Source organism: Pan paniscus, chromosome 10 (assembly GCF_029289425.2).
Source record: "Pan paniscus chromosome 10, NHGRI_mPanPan1-v2.0_pri, whole genome shotgun sequence".
NCBI lineage: Eukaryota > Metazoa > Chordata > Mammalia > Primates > Hominidae > Pan > Pan paniscus.
This window is the reverse complement of record NC_073259.2, coordinates 119,514,256-119,538,592: the sequence shown is the minus strand read 5'-3', so window position 1 is coordinate 119,538,592 and position 24,337 is coordinate 119,514,256. Positions and strand designations below refer to the sequence as shown.

The 24,337-nt window shown below is 42.8% G+C and overlaps 2 protein-coding genes across 54 annotated transcripts in view; one reads left to right on the top strand and one right to left on the bottom strand.

The window, feature by feature from the left end:
• ATXN2 (ataxin 2) overlaps positions 1 to 20,001 on the top strand; it is a 148,806-nt gene extending 128,805 nt beyond the window's left edge. For 27 of the 50 annotated variants that reach the window (XM_063593689.1, XM_055096166.3, XM_063593685.1 and 24 more), the window contains 7 exons: positions 1,496 to 1,680; positions 2,000 to 2,132; positions 7,505 to 7,558; positions 14,836 to 14,981; positions 15,947 to 16,174; positions 18,357 to 18,525; positions 19,373 to 20,001. In XM_063593689.1, the coding sequence (XP_063449759.1) occupies positions 1,496 to 1,680; positions 2,000 to 2,132; positions 7,505 to 7,558; positions 14,836 to 14,981; positions 15,947 to 16,174; positions 18,357 to 18,525; positions 19,373 to 19,401 (944 nt within the window). In that variant the 3' untranslated portion in view covers positions 19,402 to 20,001. Of the gene's footprint in view, positions 1 to 1,495; positions 1,681 to 1,999; positions 2,133 to 7,504; positions 7,559 to 14,835; positions 14,982 to 15,946; positions 16,175 to 17,082; positions 17,158 to 18,356; positions 18,526 to 19,372 lie in introns of all 50 variants that reach the window. The other 23 variants (XM_055096167.3, XM_063593687.1, XM_055096163.3 and 20 more) reach the window with 4 other exon arrangements.
• Positions 20,002 to 20,591: 590 nt separating this feature from the next.
• SH2B3 (SH2B adaptor protein 3) overlaps positions 20,592 to 24,337 on the bottom strand; it is a 46,677-nt gene continuing 42,931 nt past the window's right edge. For all 4 annotated transcript variants that reach the window (XM_034934513.2, XM_034934514.3, XM_034934512.3 and 1 more), the window contains one exon: positions 20,592 to 24,236. In XM_034934513.2, coding sequence (XP_034790404.1) covers positions 23,917 to 24,236 — 320 coding nt within the window. In that variant the 3' untranslated portion in view covers positions 20,592 to 23,916. The remainder of the gene's footprint in view (positions 24,237 to 24,337) is intronic.

The following is a 24,337-nucleotide window of genomic DNA, read 5'->3' as shown; positions in this document are numbered from 1 at the left end:
AGGCTGGAGTGCAGTGGTGCAGTTATGGCTTACCGCGGCATCTACCTCCCTGGCTGAAAAGTTCCTCCCACCTCAGCCTCCTGAGTAGCTGGGACCATAGATGCACAGCACCGCAGCTGGCTAATATTTTTGTATTTTTTGTGGAGGCAGTGTCTCCCCATGTTGCCCAGGGTGGTCCCAAACTCATGAGTTCAAGCAGTCCGCTCGCCCTGGCCTCCTAAAGTGTAGGGATTATAAGCGTGAGCCACTGCGCCTGGCCTGGGGATCATGTTTTAACATGAGAATTGGTGGAGACAAACACATGATATCTAAATAATAGCACCATAGTATACTTGACTAGCTTTTTAATTATTTTTTAAATATACAGGAAGGTAATAAGTAACAAAGTAATAATAGTGAATAGTTTAAGCTCAGTTAGCATAATCGGGCAAACTTTCATTTGATAAAAGTGATAAGTAGTTTTCAGTGGCTTTTTTGTTTACCAAAAGGAGGTGGTTTTTAAATACGTGCATCCAAGATAAAATATAAAAAAATGTTCAGGTTTGCTTTTCTACATAGATAAAATAATATGTAACTAGCTCTCCCAAATTTCAGCAACAGTTAGTGAATGTTTAGCCACAAATTTGCAGTTAATTATATAATCAGTTCTTAGGATTTTATGAACAAGTTCTATATTCTTTGTGCCTTATACCTAGTTGTAAGCAGTCATTCCACAATTATTTTCCTGAAGTGGCTTGGTTAATGCCACACCAGAAACAGGTCACAGACAATAGTGCTGTAAGAAATGTGTGAGGAAAGAGGCACATAGGAAGTAGCTAGCTCGTGCTGGAGGAACTGGAAAAAAACCTCACATGGGAGATGACAGTTGAGCTGAATTCTTAACTAGAGTTGTAACACCGGCCCTTACATGCAGACCACCTGTGTGGATTAAGATAAGATATAAAGTAATCTTTTAAAAGAACTATTATTTAGAAACCTGGTATATGCTACATGGTGCTGTGTTATACTGGGTTTGAGAAAGAATGGGAAGTGTTACAAGGATTCAGTGGTTGGAAATTAAGGAAGATAGAAAGTTAGTCTTGGATCTGTTTTGGCTCTTTGGTCATGCCTTTGTTTTTCTCAAAATGAATGCAGTGCCCGTCCCAGAAAATACCATATGAGAAGCGATTTCATAATGCTGTGAGAGTCTGTTACAGGGACTTGATCAAGTCTGAGGGCCATGAGAGAAAGTCCCTCTAAGGAAGTTGCTTTCAAGCTGACACCTGAAGGATGAAGCAGAATTATCCCAGCTGGGATTTGGGAACTGGTGTTTGAGGCTGAGGACTAGCATGCATGATAGGAAAATAACCCAGAGTGGCAGAAGTGGGAGTGGTATGAGATGGCATCAGAGACGCAGATTCAGGGTCAAATCATTCAGAGCCTCCTAGACCATGTGAACACATGTATTATGCTGTGGAGATACTGTTTAATAGGCAGTCTGCTTTTTTTTCTGCAGTACCAAATATGCCCCAACAGCGGCAAGACCAGCATCATCAGAGTGCCATGATGCACCCAGCGTCAGCAGCGGGCCCACCGATTGCAGCCACCCCACCAGCTTACTCCACGCAATATGTTGCCTACAGTCCTCAGCAGTTCCCAAATCAGCCCCTTGTTCAGCATGTGCCACATTATCAGTCTCAGGTAAGGCTGGTAAGGCCTAACTCTTAATTTTTGTACCATATAAAAAAACTTTTAATATGGTAAAGGGATTTTCCTTTATAATTTTTGCTTTTGTGTGATGGTAGGGTAGATAGTTAAGGACTTGGGGACCCTTTTCAATATATATTCGAAGGTTACTGATCATTGTAAGAGAGGTTCAGAGGAAACAGCCAAGAAAGATTTGAGAGTTTACAGCTGTTTCTGGAAATCTGGAAACCATGGAGTTAAAAATCTTAACTAAAGTCTGCTTGGCTCTATTTGCAGTGTTAATGTGCTTTCTTTATTTTTTGTTTGAACACAGCATCCTCATGTCTATAGTCCTGTAATACAGGGTAATGCTAGAATGATGGCACCACCAACACACGCCCAGCCTGGTTTAGTATCTTCTTCAGCAACTCAGTACGGGGCTCATGAGCAGACGCATGCGATGTATGGTAGGAAGCACTTTGTTTGTCTCTTCCAGTGTGTGTGACTCTTCTTAATTTAAGTTTCTGAAAACATACTCTATCTAAGAATAACCTGACCTTTTATGACATTGAGGGTCAAGAATCTGAAGGAAAAGATGAACCCATTTCTTTGCCTGACTTGCTTTATAACTTTTGGCAAATAGTTTCTACTTCTGTACCTGGTCTTCAGATCTCTCTCCTGCTTTAACTAAAATGTAATGATGTATATAATGGCAGAGCATCTTTGTGGAGAAAGGTACCTTTCTCCTCTTCCTCATCAATATTATGCTTTGGTATATCCTGCCTACGACATGCAAGAGAATTTTATAATAATAAAAGCATAAAGGCGTTCTCCAGCATGAAAACATTTTGCTTCACTACTTGATCTGAGGGTCACTGGCATTATATATTTTTTTTGCTGTTTGTTATAATGATAATACTACATCATGCTGTATTTTAAGTGGTTGAATATTATGTCATATTAGATATATTTTAGACATGAGTCACACTTTAAATATAACCAATGTGAACAGAATGCTGAAATGAAAATGAGAAGTATTTTATGTAAAACTAAGCAGTATTTATATGTGAGAATAATAAGCAAAAAAACCCATCTTCGTTTTGTGACTAAACAGAGAAATTTGTGTAGATCAACTTAGCAGCTGTCTAAAGTACCAAAATAATAGATTTTTCACTGTTGATAATTTAAAATAAAATGTCCATTTGTATATCTTATGATACAGAATTAATGGATTGCTTCAAATGTTTTTCAGAATATGTTTTTAAATAGTACTGATTTCATTAAGATGTTTTGTTCTGAATATTTCTGAGAACTACCGTAGTGTCATTTAGTTTTCCTATTTGCGTTTTTGGTTGTTTGGAGTAGGGGATAATTTTGGTTTATTCATACAGTTGAAAAGTGTACTGCTATGAAAATGAGATTATGGTTACATGTAACTACATGGGCATTTCATTTTTAAAACCTCTTTGAACTTTTTGAAACACTAAGAATATAAAATTTTTATTTTTTAAGTTTAGATGTCCTGAACGAGTATGTTTAGGCAAAATTGAGTTATTTAAGAATTTACAGGCTGGGCGCAGTGGCTCACGCCTGTAATCCCAGCACTTTGGGAGGCCAAGGCTGGCGGATCATGAGGTCAGGAGATCGAGACCAGCCTGGCCAACATGGTGAAACCCCATCTCTACTAAAAATGCAAAAAATTGGCCGGGTGTGGTGGCATGTGCCTGTAGTCCTGGCTACTTGGGAGGCTGAGGCAACAGAATTGCTTGAACCCGGGAGGCAGAGGTTGCAGTGAGCCGAGATTGCACCACTACACTCTAGCCTGAGCGACAGAGTGAGACTCCATCTCAAAAAAAAAAAAAAAAAAAAGAATTTACAGATTTCTGGCAAACCTTCTTCTTGAGACATTACTACTTTTCATACCACCTCCGTCCTTTTTGAAGAATAAAAGTTTTAACATTCCATAGGTTAATGAGAATAGGACTTGGGCAGCAGCAATCATCCTTCCTGTCACCTGTAACCCACAGCTTATGCTTTCTTCCTGGAGGTTCTTGTCTGCCACAAAGGCTCACTGCTGATAGGAATTTGTATATGATCAAAGGTGTTTAGTTTTATAAAACAGTTAAGTCCAGTCTTAATTTTCCACATTATCACTTTCAATTTTGTATTGTGGATTACGCATTTTAAATAAAAAATTGTGTGATTGCTACATTTTGGAAAACATTTTTTTCAGGAGGCCCATCCGTAATTTAATTGTAAAAGATACTGACAAACTAACTTGGTTTATTATTTTGGTTATGACCCCGTCATTTTACTTGTCTTTAGTTGTCTTAACGGGGACTGAATATGCGTGCAAAGGCACAATTGATTTATCACGCTGGCTTTTATGCAACTTGTATATATTTTAACAATTTTCCTGTTTGCTAAAGGCTTAGGTTAAAAGTTCATTATGATTGTTTATACATTTCTGGTGAATACATCATGATTTAACAAGTGGAAAGAACATCTCTTTCCTTCCATTTTCTGGCATACTCCCCTTGGAATCAGATCTGAAACTTTTAAGCTAAAATTTCCATTGCATTTGGAGAGTAGTTATTTGTGTATGCATGCTTTTGAGACATTGTAGCAATAATACTGTAATGTTGAGCCGAATCTTTCTCCTCATTGTGTTCATTCACTGCCAACATCTGGCTTCATCTTTTGGATGAATGTTCATTGGTTTTGAAACAGCCTATAGGGTAAACACTGTGTTTGAGGTACAGATGATTTTCATAACTACTTCCTAGAACATGTCCATTTGAAGAGCAGTGGGGCCTTAGACCCCAAAGTCCATTTATGTGTGGGCAAATAGGAAATGTTGCAAACAAAACAAAGCACTAGATCTAATGTCCAGTGAAATATGGAATGAACTAGTCATTAGAGCCAGTTCTTTCATGCCAGGAAAAAGTTACTCAGCCAAATCTGAACTACTCTCCTGCAGTTTACACAGGTGGTATTTAATTGCTGTCTGTATGGAGGCAGGCTAGGAGCAAGGCTGTGGACTTGTTGTGATTGTCACTAGTTAATCAAGATTCCCTTTGTGGTGCTTAAGACCCTAAAAAGGACACTAGGAGCTGGGCATGGTGGCTGACACCTGTAATCCAAGAACTTGGGGAGGCTGAAGTGGAGGATCGCTTAGCCCAGGTGTTCAAGACCAGTCTAGGCAAGATGGCGAGATCCCATCTCTACCAAAAAAAAAAAAAAAAAAAAAAAAGCCCAGTCATGGTAGCACATGCCTGTAGTCCCACCTACACAGGAAGCTGAGATGGGAGGATCACTTGAGTCCAGGACTTTGAGGCTACAGTGAGCTATCATGGCACCACTGTAATCCAGCCTGGGTGACAGAGCAAGACCCTGTCTCTATTTTAAAAAAAGAAAACATAAGAAAGAATTGTTTTGTTCTATGCCATCATAAGCCATAATTTAATCTGCTTAAGCATGTTCTTCATTAAATCTTCAGTGATTTATTTGAATTATTAGACTTTCAAAGCCTTATTATATCAAATATAAACAAAATTTGAAGTACATTCTTATAAACTACAACAAACTTACATAGAAGTGTTAATTTTATACTCATCTTCCCTGAACAATTTATATTTTATAAATATATTAAATATATTGTCATAATTTTTCTCAAAGGAACCAAATACTTTGAGTATGAATTGTGCTTTTCTTTTTAAGCTACATCGTATCTAGGTTTTTAAAACATTTAATGCAAAAAGAAGAACATGCACCCAGATGTTGGTGACAATTTTATGTCACCTTTTCTCATTCATTAATTGTTATAGCCATAGCCAAAGGCATTGAAAACATAGGACCACTAATGACTGCAAAATGAAATCCTGATTATTGTTTTTAAATTTTTAGTATGTTTAATACACATATGCTAACATTACTGAACAGTTAAATGATAAAATAGGATAATTATTTTATTCTAAAAAAGTATTGACCTTGTCCTCTTTCTAGCTATCTTAGAAAGGGCTTTTGTCAAAAACCTTATCTCTTTGATGTCTCTTTTTTTGAGATGGAGTCTCTCCCTGTCGCCCAGGCTGGAGTGCAGTGGCGTGATCTCAGCTCACTGCACGCTCCGCCTCCTGGGTTCACGCCATTCTCCTGCCTCAGCCTCCCGAGTAGCTAGGACTATAGGCGCCCGCCACCATGCCCGGCTAATTTTTTGTATTTTGTTTAGTAGAGATGGGGTTTCACTGTGTTAGCCAGGATGGTCTTGATCTCCTGACCTCGTGATCCGCCTGCCTCAGCCTCCCAAAGTGCTGGGATTACAGGCGTGAGCCACTGTGCCCAGCCTCTTTTATTTTTTATTTTTATTTATTTATTTTTTTATTTTTGAGACGGAGTCTCCCTCTGCCGCCCAGGCTGGAGTGCAGTGGCGCGATCTCAGCTCCCTGCAAACTCCGCCTCCTGGGTTCAAGCAGTTCTCCTGCCTCAGCCTCCTGAGTAGCTGGGACTACAGGTGCCCGCCACCACACCTGGCTAATTTTTGTGTTTTTAGTAGAGACAGGGTTTCACCATGTTGGTCAGGCTGGTCTTGAATTCCTGACCTCAGGTGATCCACCCACCTCAGCCTCCCAAAGTGCTGGGATTACAGGCGTGAGCCACTGCCCCCGGCCTCTTTGATGTCTCTTAATCTAACTTCCATCATTGCCTCTACCCCATCCCTTCTAAGAAGTTACTTTAATTTTTTTTCCTCTCACATCTACTCTTTTTTTTTTTTTTTTTTTTTTTTTTTTGAGGTAGTCTCACTCTGTCACCCATTCTGAAGTGCAGCGGTGCGATCTCAGCTCACTGCAACATCTGCCTCCCAGGTTCAAGCGGTTTTTCTGCCTCAGCCTCCCGAGTAGGTGGGACTACAGGTGTGCGCCACCACGACCGGCCAATTTTTGTATTTTTAGTAGAGACGGGGTTTCACCGTCTTGGCCAGGCTGATCTCGAACTTCTTACCTTGTGATTTGTCTGCGTAGGCCTCCCAAAGTGCTGGGATTACAGATGTGAGCCACCACGCCCAGCCTCACATCTACTCTTCTAATCCATCTAATTTTGTTTTATGGTGATGCTTTTACCTTTCAGAAACAGTAATAATACAACTTTTCCGACTAACTAGAGCCATTAGGAAGAATTATATCCAGAATCCTTTTTTGGTTTGTTTTTGGTAGTTTAATGCAGATAAGTAAGAAAATATAGTAAGTTAAAAAAAAAAAAAATGAAAAGCATCCATAATCCCTCCACCCGACAACTGCCTTTTAACATTTTGATGTGTATCCTTCCAGGTGTATTTAAATACACTCAAATACCCTACCCCTTTATGTAGACATGTTTTAATAAGAAATAATATTCATGTTTATATTCTTGCTATGATCCTAAATTTTTGGATCCATTACTAGATAATCTTTCAGGATAATGACATTTCCATTAGTAATGTTTTGCAAAATTGTGTGTCTATTGAATTAAACTTGTAAAATATTGTTTTATTTTGGTACATGATTTATATCAAGGTTGTTCAGTAGAATGCCATGTTGGTGTTTTTATTAGATAATGATTTTATTCCTTTTACTTTTAAGCAAGTCAGCATGACAACTTGACACCTAAGTACAGAAGAACAGTGTCTTCCGGTTTAGTCCTTTCTTTTAAAATTCTGTAGCAGTGTTTAAAGTGCTTGTCATCTCTTATAAAAATGAATTATGCATGAATACAAAAAGAAATTACTAATATGTCAACCTTTCCAGAAAATTCGGAAAATGCACACCTCAAAAGGCTAATTTACCTTTCTATTTCCCAAATTCAGCATGTCCCAAATTACCATACAACAAGGAGACAAGCCCTTCTTTCTACTTTGCCAGTGAGTTGGGTTTTTTATACTAATTTTTAATTGTACAGTAAAACACTTTTTAAAGGATACATGTTAAGGGAGTAGACTTGTTGAACAATATTTTCCTTGTGCCAGTCAAATTATTGAAAGTACTTATATATATAAATAATTCAGTTTTTAAAATGGAAATACCCAATTTAAGAAGGCTGGAGTTAATGAAAAATGGAGTTGTTTCAGAAATCAATTTTTGCATACCAAGCAAATGTGACTGGGAAATGCCTAATATTTTCCTTGTTAGAGAAACTTTTCCTAAACAGCTTTATACACATACACACACACACAAACACACACACCCAAGCCACAAGCTTAGTATAAATTTTAAATGTTTATTTATATACACACACACACACACACACACACCCCAAGCCACAAGCTTGGTATAAACTTAAAATGTTTATTTATATTCTGATAAGAAGAAATTTATGCCTACCAGGATTTTTAATTGAATAGGATTGATGAAATACTAAGGGAAAAACTTTTCAGTCCTGTGCATGGCTAAAGGTTTAAAATATTCAGGAAGGGCCGGGCACGGTGGCTCACACCTGTAATCCCAGTGCTTTGGGAGGCTGAGGCGGGTGGATCATCTGAGGTCAGCAGTTCAAGACCAGCCTAGCCAACATGGTAAAACTCCATCTCTACTAAAAAATATAAAAATCAGCCATGCATGCTGGCATGCGCCTGTAATCTCAGCTACTAGGGAGGCTGAGACAGGAGAATTGCTTGAACTTGGGAGGCAGAGGTTGCAGTGAGCCGAAGTCGTGCCACTCCACTCCAGCCTGGGTGGCAGAGCGAAATTCTGTCTCAAAAAATAAAATATTCAGGAAGCAGACCCCTCAGGATATCTTGAGCTTAAGCAAGAGATCATGACCTCTCAGGTCATTATCTTGGACAGCACAGGTCCCCTCTCCCCACCTGGCAAAAAGTATAGAAATGGTTGCTCCTTCATGGAGAAAGTCTGGGCAGAGCTTTCTTCTGGAAATGAACTTTTAAGGTACATTTTTCCTATTTGTAGGGCAATTTGTAAAAATAAGGGCCGGACGTGGTGGCTCACGCCTGTAATCCCAGTACTTTGGGAGGCCGAGGTGGGTGGATTGCTTGAGGCCAGGAGTTCGAGAACAGCCTGGCCAACATGGTGAAACCCTATCTCTACCAAAGCATGGTGGCACGCACCTGTAGTCCCAGCTACTTGGGAGGCGGAGGCACAAGATTTCCATGAACCCTGGAGGTGGAGGTTGCAGTGAGCCGAGATTGTACCACTGCACTCAGGCCTGGGCAACAGAGAGAGACTCTGTCTCAAAATAAAAAATAAAAATAAGGCTAGTCTTGGACTTTGGTATTTAAATAGGAAGGAGTACTAATATTTGTAGAAATCCTTTAGAAATTTGTGCCATTAATATTGTCACCTTGTATGAAATGTTGTGTTCTAGAGGATATTAAGGATTCAAATTTTATGTTAGGCACATTTTGAGTTATTTTGGGGTGAGTCAATGTCTGACTCTACTAAATGCCATATTAGCATTTAAAATGCATTTGACCTTAAATCTTTGTTAATTATGCCATGACTTGGTATCCAAAAATAAGCTGATACATACATACATACATATATATATGTGTGTATGTGTGTGTGTGTGTGTGTATATATATATGTATGTGTGTATATATAATTTATTTGGTGCTAGGAAATGTTAAATTTAATCCTTTAATAGATGCTCTTTAAAAAGGAGTCTTGCTGTATGTATATACTATTAAAGGGGAAACTATGTGATTGTAGTGTGTAAAAGATAGTAGGTGATTTTATTATGTACTCAATTTGAGGTCTCAAATGTAGTTATCCTCACCATCTTACTGTCTCTGTTAGTAGTTTGGTGTTGTTTTCCTGGTAAGTAGCTAAGGTCCTTAATCATTACACCTAAGCCTTAATTGCCTTAGCACAACTTCCCCTAAAAGGGAGTATCAGTACTTTTTAAAAGAAACTAACAGTTGGGCTGCTAATTTAATCTGCTGCTTCATTTTCCCCCGTTCTAAGCCATTTTATGATGGTTTGGTCAAGTTGCCTTTTATTCCCCTTTTAGAGTTTTCAACTTTCCTTCACTTCTCTTTTTCTGAATTTAACATCAGATTTACAAGTTGGAAGATTTTGTTTTGTTTTATAAGTTTTGCAATGCTGGTGATCTCTTATGACTTGTGCATCCAAAGTCAAAATGACAAAACCTAGTTACAAATTAAACACACAGCTTTCTGTACTTAATTTGCTTCAGTGAGATCACAGCTGAGGAAACTAGTTCTGGAATGTGGTTAGTGTTATTAAGGATTTTTGACTGATCATATGTTTAGAATCTTAAATATTTATGTCAAGGAACACTGAGTGGGAAACTTCTGGACTAGGTCTGGACCAAAGAAGCATATGTCTTTGATTATCTTTAATCTAAAAGATTTTATGAAGACTACTTAAGTTTTATAAATAGAAGTTTAACTGATGAATAAATCAGTATTACAAATAAAATTAACTTTATTTTTAACCTCTCTGGGATCTTTAGCCAGAATGAGCATATATAACAAAAGCAGTAAAATAATATGCGTGGGTCAGAACCCACTGCCCTTCCCACTCCACTCTCCTTTTCCCTGATTCTCCTGTGTTTTTTCCTTCTTTACCTTATCTTGGTTCCTTTTTTTTTTTTTTTTCTTTTGAGATGGAGTCTCACTCTGTCGTCCAGGCTGGAGTGCAGTGGTGCGATCTCGGCTCACTGCAACCTCCACCTCCTAGGTTCAAGCAATTCTCTGCCTCAGCTTCCAGAGTAGCTGGGATTACAGGCGCCTGCTGCCACACCCAGCTAATTTTTTTTGTATTTTTAGTAGAGACAGGGTTTCACCATCTTGGCCAGGCTGGTCTTGAACTCCTGACCTCATGATCACCTGCCTCGGCCTCTGGTGCCTTTTTTGTCTCTCTTGTCTTCCAAGCTATTTTTTTCCTTGGCTTTTAAATTTTCTTCCTACCCTGCTTTGTGTCACTCTTACTTAACTGGCCTATCAAGGAACCGAACTGTATTTTTGTTATTAGTATTGATTTAAAGTATAAGTTTCACATTTCTCCCAATTTATTATTATTATTTATTTATTTGTTTGTTTATTTTATTTTATTTTTTGAGACGGAGTTTCGCTCTTGTTGCCCAAGCTGGAGTGCAATGGTGTGATGTCGGTTCACTGCAACCTCCACCTCCCGGGTTCAAGCTATTCTCCTTCCCCACTCTCCCTAGTAGCTGTGATTACAGGCGCCTGCCACCACGCCCAGCTAATTTTTGTATTTTTAGTAGAGACAGGGTTTCGCCGTGTTGGCCAAGCTGGTCTCGAACTCCTAACCTCAGGTGATCCGCCCGCCTCGGCCTCCCAAAATGCTGGGATTACAAGCGTGAGCCACCGTGCCCGGCTCCATTTCTCCCAATTTCAAATTCAAGGAGGAAAAGAATTCCTGATTAAGGTACTTCCTTTCAGATCTTTTGAGCTAGAACAAAAAAACAAAGGGAAATATTTCTAATTAACTCTTTTTAAATTTTGTTTACAACGTATGATACATATTTTACACATCCTTTGTGGTTTTTGTTCGTCTTGTTTTTAATCAATGCCTTGCAGTTTACTGGTATTTAGGTAGGGAAAGGATTTTGTTTTTGTTTTTTTAAACAAAGCCTATGTACATTCACTCAGCTTGGGTATTTGTGCTATGCATGCAAATTAGCTATAGATTAGAAAACCGTATTATAGTCTTTAAATACTGGTAAACTTAAATTGCAGAGATGCCTTTTAAAAATGCATAGTAAAAATATTTCATCTTTACTTTTCTCTTCAAATGATTTTAAGATTTTTACATTTTTCCAGTTGATGAATAACTTAAATTATGAGATTTCATGGGCATAATTATTTTCTATATTTATTGTTACTTTTTAATATTCTTAATACTTTGCTTAGAAGGTATTTAAAAGTGAAATTTCAAACTTTTTAGTCCAAAATTTCTTGAATAAATAAAGTTACAAAAAAAACCCAAAAACCTCTGAGATTCCGTACTGTATCTTTATGAACCTCCATGAACAGAATTTGGGATTTGGGAATTGCTTTTCCTTAGACAGATTTAGATTGTTACAAATGACATTTTTAAGAGGCTGGGGTGGCGGTAGGGGTTAGTGCTAATGGTTTAACAGTAGGGGACCATGGACAACTGTAGACATCACTATCCAGTAGAACGTTTTGTGGCTGGGCGCGGTGGCTCACGCCTATAGTCCCAGCACTTTGGGAGGCCAAGAGAAGTGGATCACCTGAGGTCAGGAGTTCAAGACCAGCCAGACCAACATGGTGAAACCCTGTCTCTACTAAAAATACAAAAAAGTTAGCCAGGCGCGCCTGTAGTCCCAGCTACTCAGGAGGCTGACACAGGAGAATCGCTTGAACCCGGGAGGCAGAGGTTGCAGTGAGCTGATATCACGCCACTGCACTCCACCCTGGGCAACAGAGCGAGACTCCGTCTCAAAACAACAACAAAACTGCACTGTCCACCGTAGTAGCTACTTAGCTACATGTGGCTTTTTTATTATTCAAAAATAAATTTTTAGGCCGGGTGCAGTTGCTCACACCTGTAATCCCAACACTTTGGGAGGCCGAGATGGACGGATCACTTGAGGCCAAGAGTTTGAGACCAGCCTGGCCAACATGGTGAAACCCCGTCTCTACTAAAAATACAAAAATTAGCCAGGTAATCCCAGCTACTCGGAGGCTGAAGCAGGAGTATCACTTTAACCCAGGAGGCGGAGGCTGCAGTGAGCCGAGATCGCTCCACTGCACTCCAGCCTGGGTGACAGCAAGACTGGGTCTCAAAAATAAACAAACATGGCCGGGCGCAGTGGCTCATGCCTGTAATCCCAGCACTTTGGGAGGCCGAGGCGGATGGATCACTTGAGGCCAGTAGTTCGAGACCAGCCTGGCCAACATGGTGAAACCCGTCTCTACTAAAAATACAAAAATCAGCCAGGCATGGTGATGCTTGCCTATAGTTCCAGCTACTCAGCAGGCTGAGGCAGGAGAATCGCTTGAACCCGGGAGGCGGAGGTTGCAGTGAGCCGAGATGGTGCCCCTGCACTCCAGCCTGGGCAACAGAGCGAGACTCTGTCAAAAATTAAACAAATAAATACATTTTTAAAATGAATGTAAGATTTTTACAAGTACAACAAACTCAGGTTCGAAATTTACATCAAATCTTTTAGACCAAGTCAGTGGCTATACAACTTGGGGGAGCTGGAAGTAAACTTAATGAGTATGATGATGATGGAGGGCCTGTTAATAAGCCACCAAGTTAGAAAAAAAGGACTGTCTTACAGACTCATGGGACTGTGAAGCTCAGGAAGGCTTCATCGTTTGTACATCATTTGTTCTAGCTCCCAGAAGACATTCACTACTCTTAAAAACATTCAGAGACTATGTTGCCACAGTTTTCTTGTTAAAATGTTCTGGCATATGTTAATTCCTACAGTCTGGAAAATTTTCCCAGTGTATAAACAAAGCTGCTGTATCCAGTCTAAACTGGATATGAAGGAATATTAATGCCAGCTGTGGCATTGGCAGTGGATGCACAGGTGATCCTAGAACTGGCTCTTTGCCTTGCCCTTTCCCCTGCTAAGAGATAGCTTTGCAGCTGGAGACGTAACTGTTTGGGCTGGAGAGTTGGTGGCCCTTAGCCCTACAACACCTAGGATTATAGAACTGCTCCATGTGCCTAGCCTAACCCTCTACACACCATTTACGTGGAATATACCCAGAGCCGTCTATGCTGGTGACTCGGCAGCCTTGCCTACCAGACTGCTGGAACTAGGGTGCCTGTTCCCAAAGCTGTGCTTGCTTCTCTCACCAATCAGTCCTGCATATGTCTGTGTTTGCTAACACGTTATATGAAGAATGTGGGGAACTATTTTGGAATCATTTCTGTGTATGGGCTTATTATCTTGAGGGATTTTAGGATTCGTTTCTCAAGAGAGGGCTGGGAACTATACCTTGCTAGAGTTGTCTTGAGAACGCTCTATTCTCAGCTCATTGCCTCGTGGAGGTTAGTTTTTTATCATCAGTGTGCTGTCCATAGTCACTGGAAGCAGTGAACACATCCTACTCTGCTTCTGATTCTCAACTTACTGTTTTTGAAGCACATGAACAGGCCAGGCACGGTGGCTCACGTCTGTAATCCCAGCACTTTGGGAGGCTGAAGTGGGCGGATCATTTGAGATCAGGAGTTTGAGATCAGCCTGGCCAGCATGGCGAAACCCCATATCTACTAAAAATACAAAAATTAGCTGGGCATGGTGGCACATGCCTGTAATCTCAGCTACTCGGGAGGCTGAGGCAGGAGAATTGCTTGAACCTGGGAGGCAGAGGTTGCAGTGAGCCTGGGCAACAGAGTGAGTGAGACTTATATCTCAAAAAAACACAAAAAACTGAAAGACATGAAGAAATGGTTTTTGTACCAAGGTTTGGCCCACGCTGAGATTCACAAAGAACTGGCTTTCAGTTCTTATCTTTATTTTGATTTAAACTGGCCCATGATGTTGTCCTTTGAAGTTAGTCTAGTAAATTTCTTTCCAAAGGGCTGGGGCACTCAGAAGGGAGTTTACTTGTCTATATTTATTTCATAAAGCAAAGATGGGAGATCCTCCATTAGGGCTTGGGAAAGTAAACTGAGTGGCAGAAGGGCTCCTGTGATTAGCTGAGAGAGATTGTGGTCCTTCGGCCCTGATGATAGATCCCTGGCCTTGCCACATACCATACACAGTGCCCGCACCCCCATCCCCCACCACACCCAATATAGTCTGTGCCCTCAGGACATTGCTCCAGGGCAGTAGCATGGTGAGGTTAGCCAGATGATGGCCTTGAGCTAAAGAGTGTGCACCTAAAATGCACTTGTTTGAGTAGTTTCTGCCTATGCCTTCAAGTCGCCTTTTTGGGAAAACCTAGTGACCGTTAAGAGTAAATGCAAACTAATTTGATTTTAATATCATATGTAGAGCTGTATTATATGAACCAAATGCTAGTCTGTTAAGCAATAGCTACACTTATTTTTTCAAGACAATGGATGGTTTAAATGGAGTCATCTATAGAAATTGGTAGTGGCGTGAGTTATACATTGTAACCATCAAGAAAGTTCAGTTGATGAAGTGTAGAGGAGCGATGGAGGTTGTCACACATCGGTTGTGTACATGCTCCTTTTTCTTTCACTTTAGTTTCCACAGGCTCCCTTGCTCAGCAGTATGCGCACCCTAACGCTACCCTGCACCCACATACTCCACACCCTCAGCCTTCAGCTACCCCCACTGGACAGCAGCAAAGCCAACATGGTGGAAGTCATCCTGCACCCAGTCCTGTTCAGGTAAGGGCAACTCAGAGGTCTGCATGGAGTGGCTTCTTTATCCTAGTATCTGAGTGCTTTCTTCAGGTGCCAGGTATCGCATCGTCAGAACACATGGCATGTCCACCCTCGTGAAGATGGATACAGCTGTGCCCCTGGGGTGGTGGTTTTAAGAATCACATTTAAAGGCTGGGCGCAGTGGCTCACGCCTGTAATCCCACCACTTTGGGAGGCCGAGGCGGGTGGATCACGAGGTCAGGAGATTGAGACCATCCTGGCGAACACTGTGAAACTCCGTCTCTAATAAAAATACAAAAAAATTAGCCGGGCGTGGTGGTGGGCGCCTGTAGTCCCAGCTTCTCGGGAGGCTGAGGAAGGAGAATGTCATGAACCTGGGAGGCGGAGCTTGCAGTGAGCAGAGATCGCGCCACTGCACTCCAGCTTGGACAACAGCGAGACTCTGTCTCAAAAAAATAAAAAATTTAAAAAAAAAATCACATTTAAGATACATGTTGATAATAAGGTGATTGGATAAGCTCTGGAAACTTGCAGTAATGAAAAATCAAATTTAACATAAAGTTCATAAGGCAAATTCCTATTTGCTTGGGACTTTTAAATTTTAATTTTTAAGGTTTATGTGATGAGGTTATTTTCCTATGAGCTTCTTGAATTATGTTTGCTAATGGAGGCAGTTAAAGATGTCTTTGATATCTATCAGTTCCCTGGGGCAGTAGTCTTTTTTGACTTTAGTATGTATGCTCAGAAGTTTCTAACTGCCAGACTGAGAATGAGGCTTCTGTACCCTAGAAAGGAGTGTCCAGATGGGAGGCACCTCCAGCCTTGCTCTTACCACCCTGTACATTCCCCTGTACTTTCCAGTGACCCTCATCATAGGCCCAAGTGTACAAAGCTTAGCTTTGTGGGTATCCCTTGGCTGCCTTTCGTTAAAGAAGTTTTCCTCTCAATTCTTTCCTGTCGCTTTGCAGCACCATCAGCACCAGGCCGCCCAGGCTCTCCATCTGGCCAGTCCACAGCAGCAGTCAGCCATTTACCACGCGGGGCTTGCGCCAACTCCACCCTCCATGACACCTGCCTCCAACACGCAGTCGCCACAGAATAGTTTCCCAGCAGCACAACAGACCGTCTTTACGATCCATCCTTCTCACGTTCAGCCGGCGTATACCAACCCACCCCACATGGCCCACGTACCTCAGGTAAACCAGCTTTAGCCAACTTTCTGTGAAGGCCAAGTAGAATGTGAAGGTTATCAGTAAGCAGCTAGAGGCTCTCCCAGCTAGGAAACCCTGTGTGTCATGCCATTTGCCTGTCTCGCTTTCCCTCTCAAATACACGTGATCTGGCCCTAAGGGAATGTTTGTGTGGTTTTGTCATGGGATCAGTGAAGGTGCTGATTGGTCAGTCCTTTAGTTTTCCAACTGAGACCTTATAAATATCTTTGACTCTGGAATGCAACCCAGTCCTTCTTTCCTTTCTGTGTCTGCTTTGCTACGTCTATATAGCCTCACTACTATATATATGTGTACATATATATTCCCCTACACACTTAGCTTGGAAGCCAGGCAGGGATGATGGCCTTCACAGAGTCTCAGCTCTCCGAAGTGACTACCGGGGCCTGTCAACTTGATTGTTACTCACATGAGTTCCAGACACATCTCTCCAATTGTTTTCCCTGGTTATCCATATATCTGCTTTGACCATAAGTTGTACTCTTGAGAGGGCTTGGCCTTGGACATTGGTGCAGTGTAACTAGAAGCTGGAAGCACCCAGGTGGTCCCATTTTTCTTTAAGAGCAGCCCTGGAAGCACTTTGGAGCTCACCTCCAGTGTAAGCTGCTACAGGTGAAAGGTGTGCTTGCCATCTCAGTGGTTGCTGTCTGCATCAGCTGCTGACAAAGGTCCCTGCACTCCAGGGCCCAGGGGATTGTCTTAATGAGGAGAAGGAGCTGCACTGAAGTTGGGCTCTAACGCTGGCCTTGAGGCCCTCCCTGGGGCTGTTACGGGTGAATTGGCTGTATTAGATGTCTCTGCTACTTTCATAACAGAACTCTCTGAGGCGGGTCTAAGTGAGACCTGCCACAGTGAATTCCATTTCCTGTTAAATAGTGCGCCAGTGAGGCTCTGGCAAGGTGTGGGCTAGAGATGCGACTCAGTTGGATCTATCTCTCAGAAGGCTACCTTGTAAGTAGAGTTCCACAGCTCTGGGAAGTTTGGGCGTCCTCACCCTGCAAAGTTTAGGTTCTGTGGTGTAGCGCACTGCAGTTGATTTGCTTTTTGATAGTGGGGAGGGAAGCCGGTTTGGTCCGTGTGGGCCAGCGTGGTTTGGTGGAGTCAGCTTCATAAGAGCTGGGGTCCTGTAGGTGTCTAGCAGAGGCTGGTGGCTAAGTAGGCATGTGAACTTACATGTAAGTCAGGGATCCCTAAAACCTCACTCTGTTTTTGTGCTGAAAGGGCAAAAAGGTTAACACAGGGAAGCTCAAATTTGCCATGTGCCCGTTTGAATATGTGAGAGTAAAAACGGCATTTCATCCAAGGCTTATCGTAGTCTAGAACAGTGCACAGTGTGGGAAAAAGGAAACAAGGGCTCTTCCTGGCCCTGCCAACCCCCTGCAGAGCTGGAATCCAGCTGTTTGGGCTGACTAAAATCACCTTTCCAACTTGACAGTGAGTGAGACCAGGTTGAACTTGGTACAGAGACACTGGGCTGGCCCAGATGACTTCAGGTTACTCCTTTCCATCTCACTGGAGCCATTAAAAACTCCAACTCCTCCTCCTCCTCCTGCTCCATCAGCATATCTCTGAGAGAGTCACGGGGGCCTAAGAGTCTCTTTTCACTGCCTGGTGAGCAGACCAGAAGCAGAGGGAGAGAGGTAAATGAACAGAGGTCCAAGTAATTCACATACTTGACTGTGACAGTCTCTGCTTATTAATGTAATCTGTTTTCCTATTTGAAAGGGATGTTATCTGCAAAACTACCTCAGGCCCCACATGGCAGCCTGATTCTGAAGCATCATTGAATCTTGTATGATATTAAGTTGAGAAAGCTGCCCTTGGATCCAGTGTCTAATCTTTGTGAAGATCTTACCCCATACATAGAATACAATGATCAGAAATGTCAAGGGTTAGGACAGCACAGCCCTGACTTCTACCCAGGCTCACTTGGTGCCTGCTCCCTGACCCTTGCAGGATCTGCCCAAAGGTGAAGCGCGTCTTCAGGTCAATAGATAATCTACTAGAGATTGTCCCCAGAGAACAGAACTGGGCCCTGAGGCCCACCGTTGCCCTTTCCTGAGAGTCCTAGCCCAGTGAAAGGAACACAGTTGACATGTTGTTGAAGCCGGAGATGTTGCCTGTATGCGTAAAAGAGCTCTCTGTTTCAGGCTCATGTACAGTCAGGAATGGTTCCTTCTCATCCAACTGCCCATGCGCCAATGATGCTAATGACGACACAGCCACCCGGCGGTCCCCAGGCCGCCCTCGCTCAAAGTGCACTACAGCCCATTCCAGTCTCGACAACAGCGCATTTCCCCTATATGACGCACCCTTCAGGTGAGGCGTGTGTGTGCAGGGGCCGCCGGGGCACCCCAAAGCATTCTGCTCGCACAGGTGGAATGGCAGGCAGGGCCAGTGCTTCAAGCCCCGCATTTGAGAACTAGCAAGACCCGTCCAGGAGTGTGCACAGGAGGGACTGTGACGATCAGTTCAGCATCAGGGCCTGAGGCTTCCGGGAGCCGAGTCTGTGTGTGTTCTGATGGTATACAGGATTTGGCTTGATGAGAAGCAGCAGCAGCAGCAACAGCAGCATTCTGTGTAGCTGATGCATGCCTAGGACTCAGTTGGCCTTCCTTGTTATGACAGGCTGGACAGGGCAGTGTTTTCCTTCCTGAGTCCCAAAAGTCTGACATGTGGGGGGTTATTACCATGGCAGAGTTTGATTGTAGCTCTGGAGAAGATACTGCTGAGAAAGCGCTGTGGATGGACTGGCTTTGAGTGTAGCGTTAGCCCCAGCCCCTGAACAGGGGAGAGCGCCCTGTGATTGTGCTCTACTACTTGATGGCTGCCATGGCGATACTTCACAGTCTGACCTGTTATTCTGAAAGCAATACTGGTGCTTGGCTAATATTTGGGGAGGGGGTTTGTTAAGGCCTTTTTTTCTACCCCATGAACAAGTCTTCTGGGAGTTTTATCTGAAGTGGTTTTACGTCTGACTGGTTTGTTTCTACCCACCCACCCAACCCTCCCCACTTTGGTGCAGATGGGAGGGGGAAAAGTGAATTCAATTTTGAGTTTTGTTCAGCTAGCATGAGGATAGTTTACAATCATGTGCTGCAGAGACACTAGGCTGATGTGTGGTGTTGCCAGTTTTCTGTTTCAATGTTCGCTTTTCTTTTTACAGTACAAGCCCACCACCAACAGCAGTTGTAAGGCTGCCCTGGAGGAACCGAAAGGCCAAATTCCCTCCTCCCTTCTACTGCTTCTACCAACTGGAAGCACAGAAAACTAGAATTTCATTTATTTTGTTTTTAAAATATATATGTTGATTTCTTGTAACATCCAATAGGAATGCTAACAGTTCACTTGCAGTGGAAGATACTTGGACCGAGTAGAGGCATTTAGGAACTTGGGGGCTATTCCATAATTCCATATGCTGTTTCAGAGTCCCGCAGGTACCCCAGCTCTGCTTGCCGAAACTGGAAGTTATTTATTTTTTAATAACCCTTGAAAGTCATGAACACATCAGCTAGCAAAAGAAGTAACAAGAGTGATTCTTGCTGCTATTACTGCTAAAAAAAAAAAAAAAAAAAAAAATCAAGACTTGGAACGCCCTTTTACTAAACTTGACAAAGTTTCAGTAAATTCTTACCGTCAAACTGACGGATTATTATTTATAAATCAAGTTTGATGAGGTGATCACTGTCTACAGTGGTTCAACTTTTAAGTTAAGGGAAAAACTTTTACTTTGTAGATAATATAAAATAAAAACTTAAAAAAAATTTAAAAAATAAAAAAAGTTTTAAAAACTGATCAAGTTAGTGTGTGTCTGTATAAGCTACTTCTTTGTAGGATACTTAATATCAAAGCAGGTGTGCTAAGGGTGCATTTTGAATATCCCGGAAGGTAGCTGTCAAATGATTTTTCTTCTTCACCCTTAGTTCTGGTTCAAGGTATCTCTAGAAAAAGACAAGACTGAGCTATTCTCTTTGGTGGATTAGAGATCTGCTTCAGGAGGAGGAAGGTTGGCCAGAGTTGGGCAGCACTGAAATTCCACATCCTCGGGCTGACACCGATTCTGTAAGCTTCCTTTTTAATATCTCCTGAACCAAAATGAGTGTCATTAGCTGGAAGTTCCCAATTCGGGCATTTTTCTACTTTACCAGTAGGGGGCAGGAGACACTCAGAAAAAAATTGCAATAAAGAAATCCAGAGGGCATGAAGGCTGAAAAGATACAAAGATGTACAAAGCTGCTTATTGACATGGATGGACTCATAAGCATTTGTTAATATTCCCAGATTGCAATGGGGAGGACAAAGGGAAGAGCGAGTATTTGGGCAGGGCAAGGATTTTGTAGAGAGACCATGGTCTTAATAGAGCCTTTAAATATTGTGACAGCAAATCAAGATTCTGAAAACTTTTTAATTCACATATAGCAATTTGTACATTATAGCAAAATTTGCATTATTCAAGAATAAGTTACTTGTACAGTACATAAAACAATACATAAAAAATTGCCAAATACCTTCTGCCTATAATGATACAAGATGAATCCACTTTATGTTATCACAATATGCTGTATATTCTAACCAAACACAGGATGTCAGATGTGTCCTTGTTAATATACTCGCAAGTTCCTCTAGCTTGTGGGAGATGTTAGAGCTAACACATTTGCAGTAAGGGACTTAGTCCTGAATAGAAAGCATGAAGGAATCTCAGGCAACCCTCAGGGAAGAGTCCAAGGCCTTGACTTTAGGTTAAGAAACTGTTATGTAAAAATAGTGTTCTCTGGCCCAAGATTTTAATGATTGCTATTCCTTTTTCCTACGGTCCAGAAATGATCAAAGGCAGAAGATTTATACCAGATAAAGCCATATGGATTGCTGGTCTAAAATTCAAGGCAGGTTAGTTGACTTAATTCTTTGGTGCTGGTGACTGTTAGTTTGTAAAAGTTCAATAAGTCAGATGAAGGAAGGGATGGTGCCGGGAGCTGTCAAGCTGTACTGGTGGGGTCTGTAATTAGAGCTAACTGGAGGGATCATGATGTCTACTGTCCAGTTTGGTGTTGAGCCATGGCTCTCGGTAGAAGTTGCCGGCTGGGGCCTGGTCGGGACTGGAAGGAGAGTGGTGGGATGTGCTGTGCCTGTGGTGGGCTAGCTGCAGCCAGTGGGGTGCCTGCCCCACACTGCTGCCCACCCCTTCATCAGCTGAGTCTGCTCCCACATAAAGAAAGGTGTTGGCTTAGTGTCACTTCTTCCTAGAGCCATGGGAGTTTTCTGTCAGCATGTTTTTGAGCTGTCCTGGTAACTTGGACGGGAAGCAGTCTGGAGGTGGGTGCCTTCCAAATCTCTGCCACAGAATCTGAACTTGCACTTTGCAGCCTGTTAGTCAGAGCTGCTAAGTTTGCTCTACCTGGTGTGCCTCTTGGCACCACCTGAGAGATGTATGTAGAGAGGCTGCTAAGAAATGAGTGCCCCTGGCGTGAAGACGTCATATCCCAGATGTTTAACTTCTGGCTGGAGGGAGGGAACTTAATTTGGTTCATTATCTACTGGGTACCTTTCCTGTGCGGAGGGGAGGACCAGTGACTTTCCATAATAAGCTTTCTCCTTTAAAAAAACTTCAGACTCTTACTCTTTTGGTTCACACTAATTAGCATTCATTTTCCAGAGAAAGCTGCTTGACTTTGAGGAAATAAAGACAGGTGTCCTTAAAAATGGACTGCAAATCTGGATCAGTGTCAGGTCTGCTTTAGGGTCCATGAAATCACCCAAGAGTGTTGGTACTAAAAGTGGTGTAGGCTGGGCGCGGTGGCTCGCGCCTGTAATCCCAGCACTTTGGGAGGCCAAGGCGGGTGGATCACCTGAGGTCAGACATTCGAGACCAGCCTGGCCAACATGGTGAAACCCTGTCTCTACTAAAAATACAAAATTAGCCAGGCATGGTGGCTGGTGCTTGTAATCCCAGCTACTTGAGAGGTCGAGGCAGAATCGCTTGAACCAGGAAGGTGGAGGTTGCAGTGAGCCAAGATTGCACCACTGCACTCCAGCCCGGTTGACAAGAGAAACTCCGTCTCAAAAAAAAAAAAAAAAAAAAAAGAAAAGTGCAGAGGGGTTTGTTCCCCCACCCTCTGAAAGACCCCAAGGAAATTCTAGAAGCAAAAATTTGACCTCTTGGAGCACAGAGACTAAGTATAAGTGGAAGAAGCAGACCTAACCCTCCTCCCAGGCAGTCAGTCCTATGGGTTTTAGGCTGAGGTTTCATTTTAGCCTCTGATCGATGTATCTGTAAAGCTGATCTAAATTCCCAGTTTCCTAGAAGCCACTGCTGTGAGCCTGGGGGTTGTACTGAATGGCTCTGCTGGCACCCAAGAGCAGCTGACTCCACTGTCACTGCCCCCGTTTCTGAGCCTCCAGACAGGTTCTGGGAGGAGCCAGCCCCCTATGAATTGTATCACTTGTATAGATAGAGATTTGACTTCAGGACCTCCCTGGATGGTGGAGATTGTGTGTGCCCATGTGTGCAAGGAGATAGATAGATTCTCAACCCAATGAAGCAGTAGCCAGCTAGAACAGAACACTGATTGTGGGCTATTAAAGGAGTTTCTCATTAGTTATGGCACCAGATTCCCAGCTTCCATTTTGGCTCAAAAAAGGAGCCTAAAACCCACTTGTGGGATAATTTAATAAGCCATTAGATGCTTGGAGGGCACCAAGCCAGCCTTGTTGCTGAAGGATTTACTAGAAAGGGCCTAGGAGTCCTTCTTCCCTTTTTGCTTGCTCTTCCCCCAGCCCCAGTTAATTTAACTATCACTGTAAAGCTGCTGTAAACCAGAATCCAGTTTTTTATTCGTAAGGCACCAGGATAGAACTGTTCTTGCCACCCTCCTATTTCAGTAATTGCCTGAATTTCCCTGAAAGGGTGACATACTTCACTTCTTGACATTTAGGAAGGACAGTGGCCACTCAGTGGCAGGTGACTGTCCCGAGGATGCAGTAGACAAGCCAGCATGCTGGCTCAGACTGTGAATTAGGTAGGGTTTGCATAGCTGTTTCTGACTACAAAAATAGCATGGGTGTTAGTTGAAACAGTGCACTGAAATAAGCAATGGTTAAGTTTTGAACCTGAATCCTTTAAAGAAATTAGTCTGAGGTAAAATGTTTTAAATCATTTTTGACCTTCAGCTTGTGCCTCTGACAGAGCTTTTGTCCTAAAGCTGAGAGTAGAAGCAGGATTAGATGTGGTCATCTGTGGTGTGGACACAGCAGACCTGCCATGTGGACTGACGGTAGATGGGAGAACCGCTTGTTAGTGTTCTGGGTTTCCTGATGATCCCCCCCTCCTCCCCGTAGAAAGTCTGTCATCCGCTGTGACAGTGTCAGTGAAAAAGAGAACAAGTTTCCACTGCCAGCTCTGGCCCTCACCCCAACTCCTTTCTCTAAGAGTAACGGGGACTGGGCATAGGGACCCCGGGCAGGAGCTAGTGGCATCCTCTAACAAGAACTACATCTGTAAACAATAAGGAGAAAGCCAGGTGGATAGATGAAACTTACAGGAGGGCCCTTCAACAGGCCTAATAGAAGGGTCACTTCCAAACTGGCACGAGCAGTTAACAGTGTCCCTTAAATCTCTCTCTGGAAGGAAGGAAAGATCAATTACATTCACAAGTTCACACTTCTGCCTGTGCTCCTCAAGGGCAGCTGTTGAGGCCTGGAATTCCTCACTGGTCAGAGAGGTGTGTACTGATTGTCTATGGCCCGCAGGTGGCTCCGGGAGGATGAGTCCATTTCGTAGTCCGAGTCCCGGGCTCGATTCACAGGCTCCGGCTCCAGGTGCCGCAGGCTGTTGGCCAGTTCTTCGGGCGAAGGCACCAGGTGGAAGATCTGCTCGGGGGGTGAGGATCGCCCTGGGAGACCCTCTGGGCTGAGCCCCCGGGGACAGCCAGAAGAACTAAGGTGGGGAAGGCCCAACTCTGAATCCCAGTGAGGAAGGGACTCTGAATCCCAGTGAGGAAGGGAGAAAGGGAACAGGACCGTGTTGCAGGAACCTAGGACAAGTGACCAAGAGAGACCACACCATCAGTCTTGAGGCAAGTGCTGACAGGACACAGAACAAGATACCTGTACCCCTGGGTCTGCAGCAAGCCTC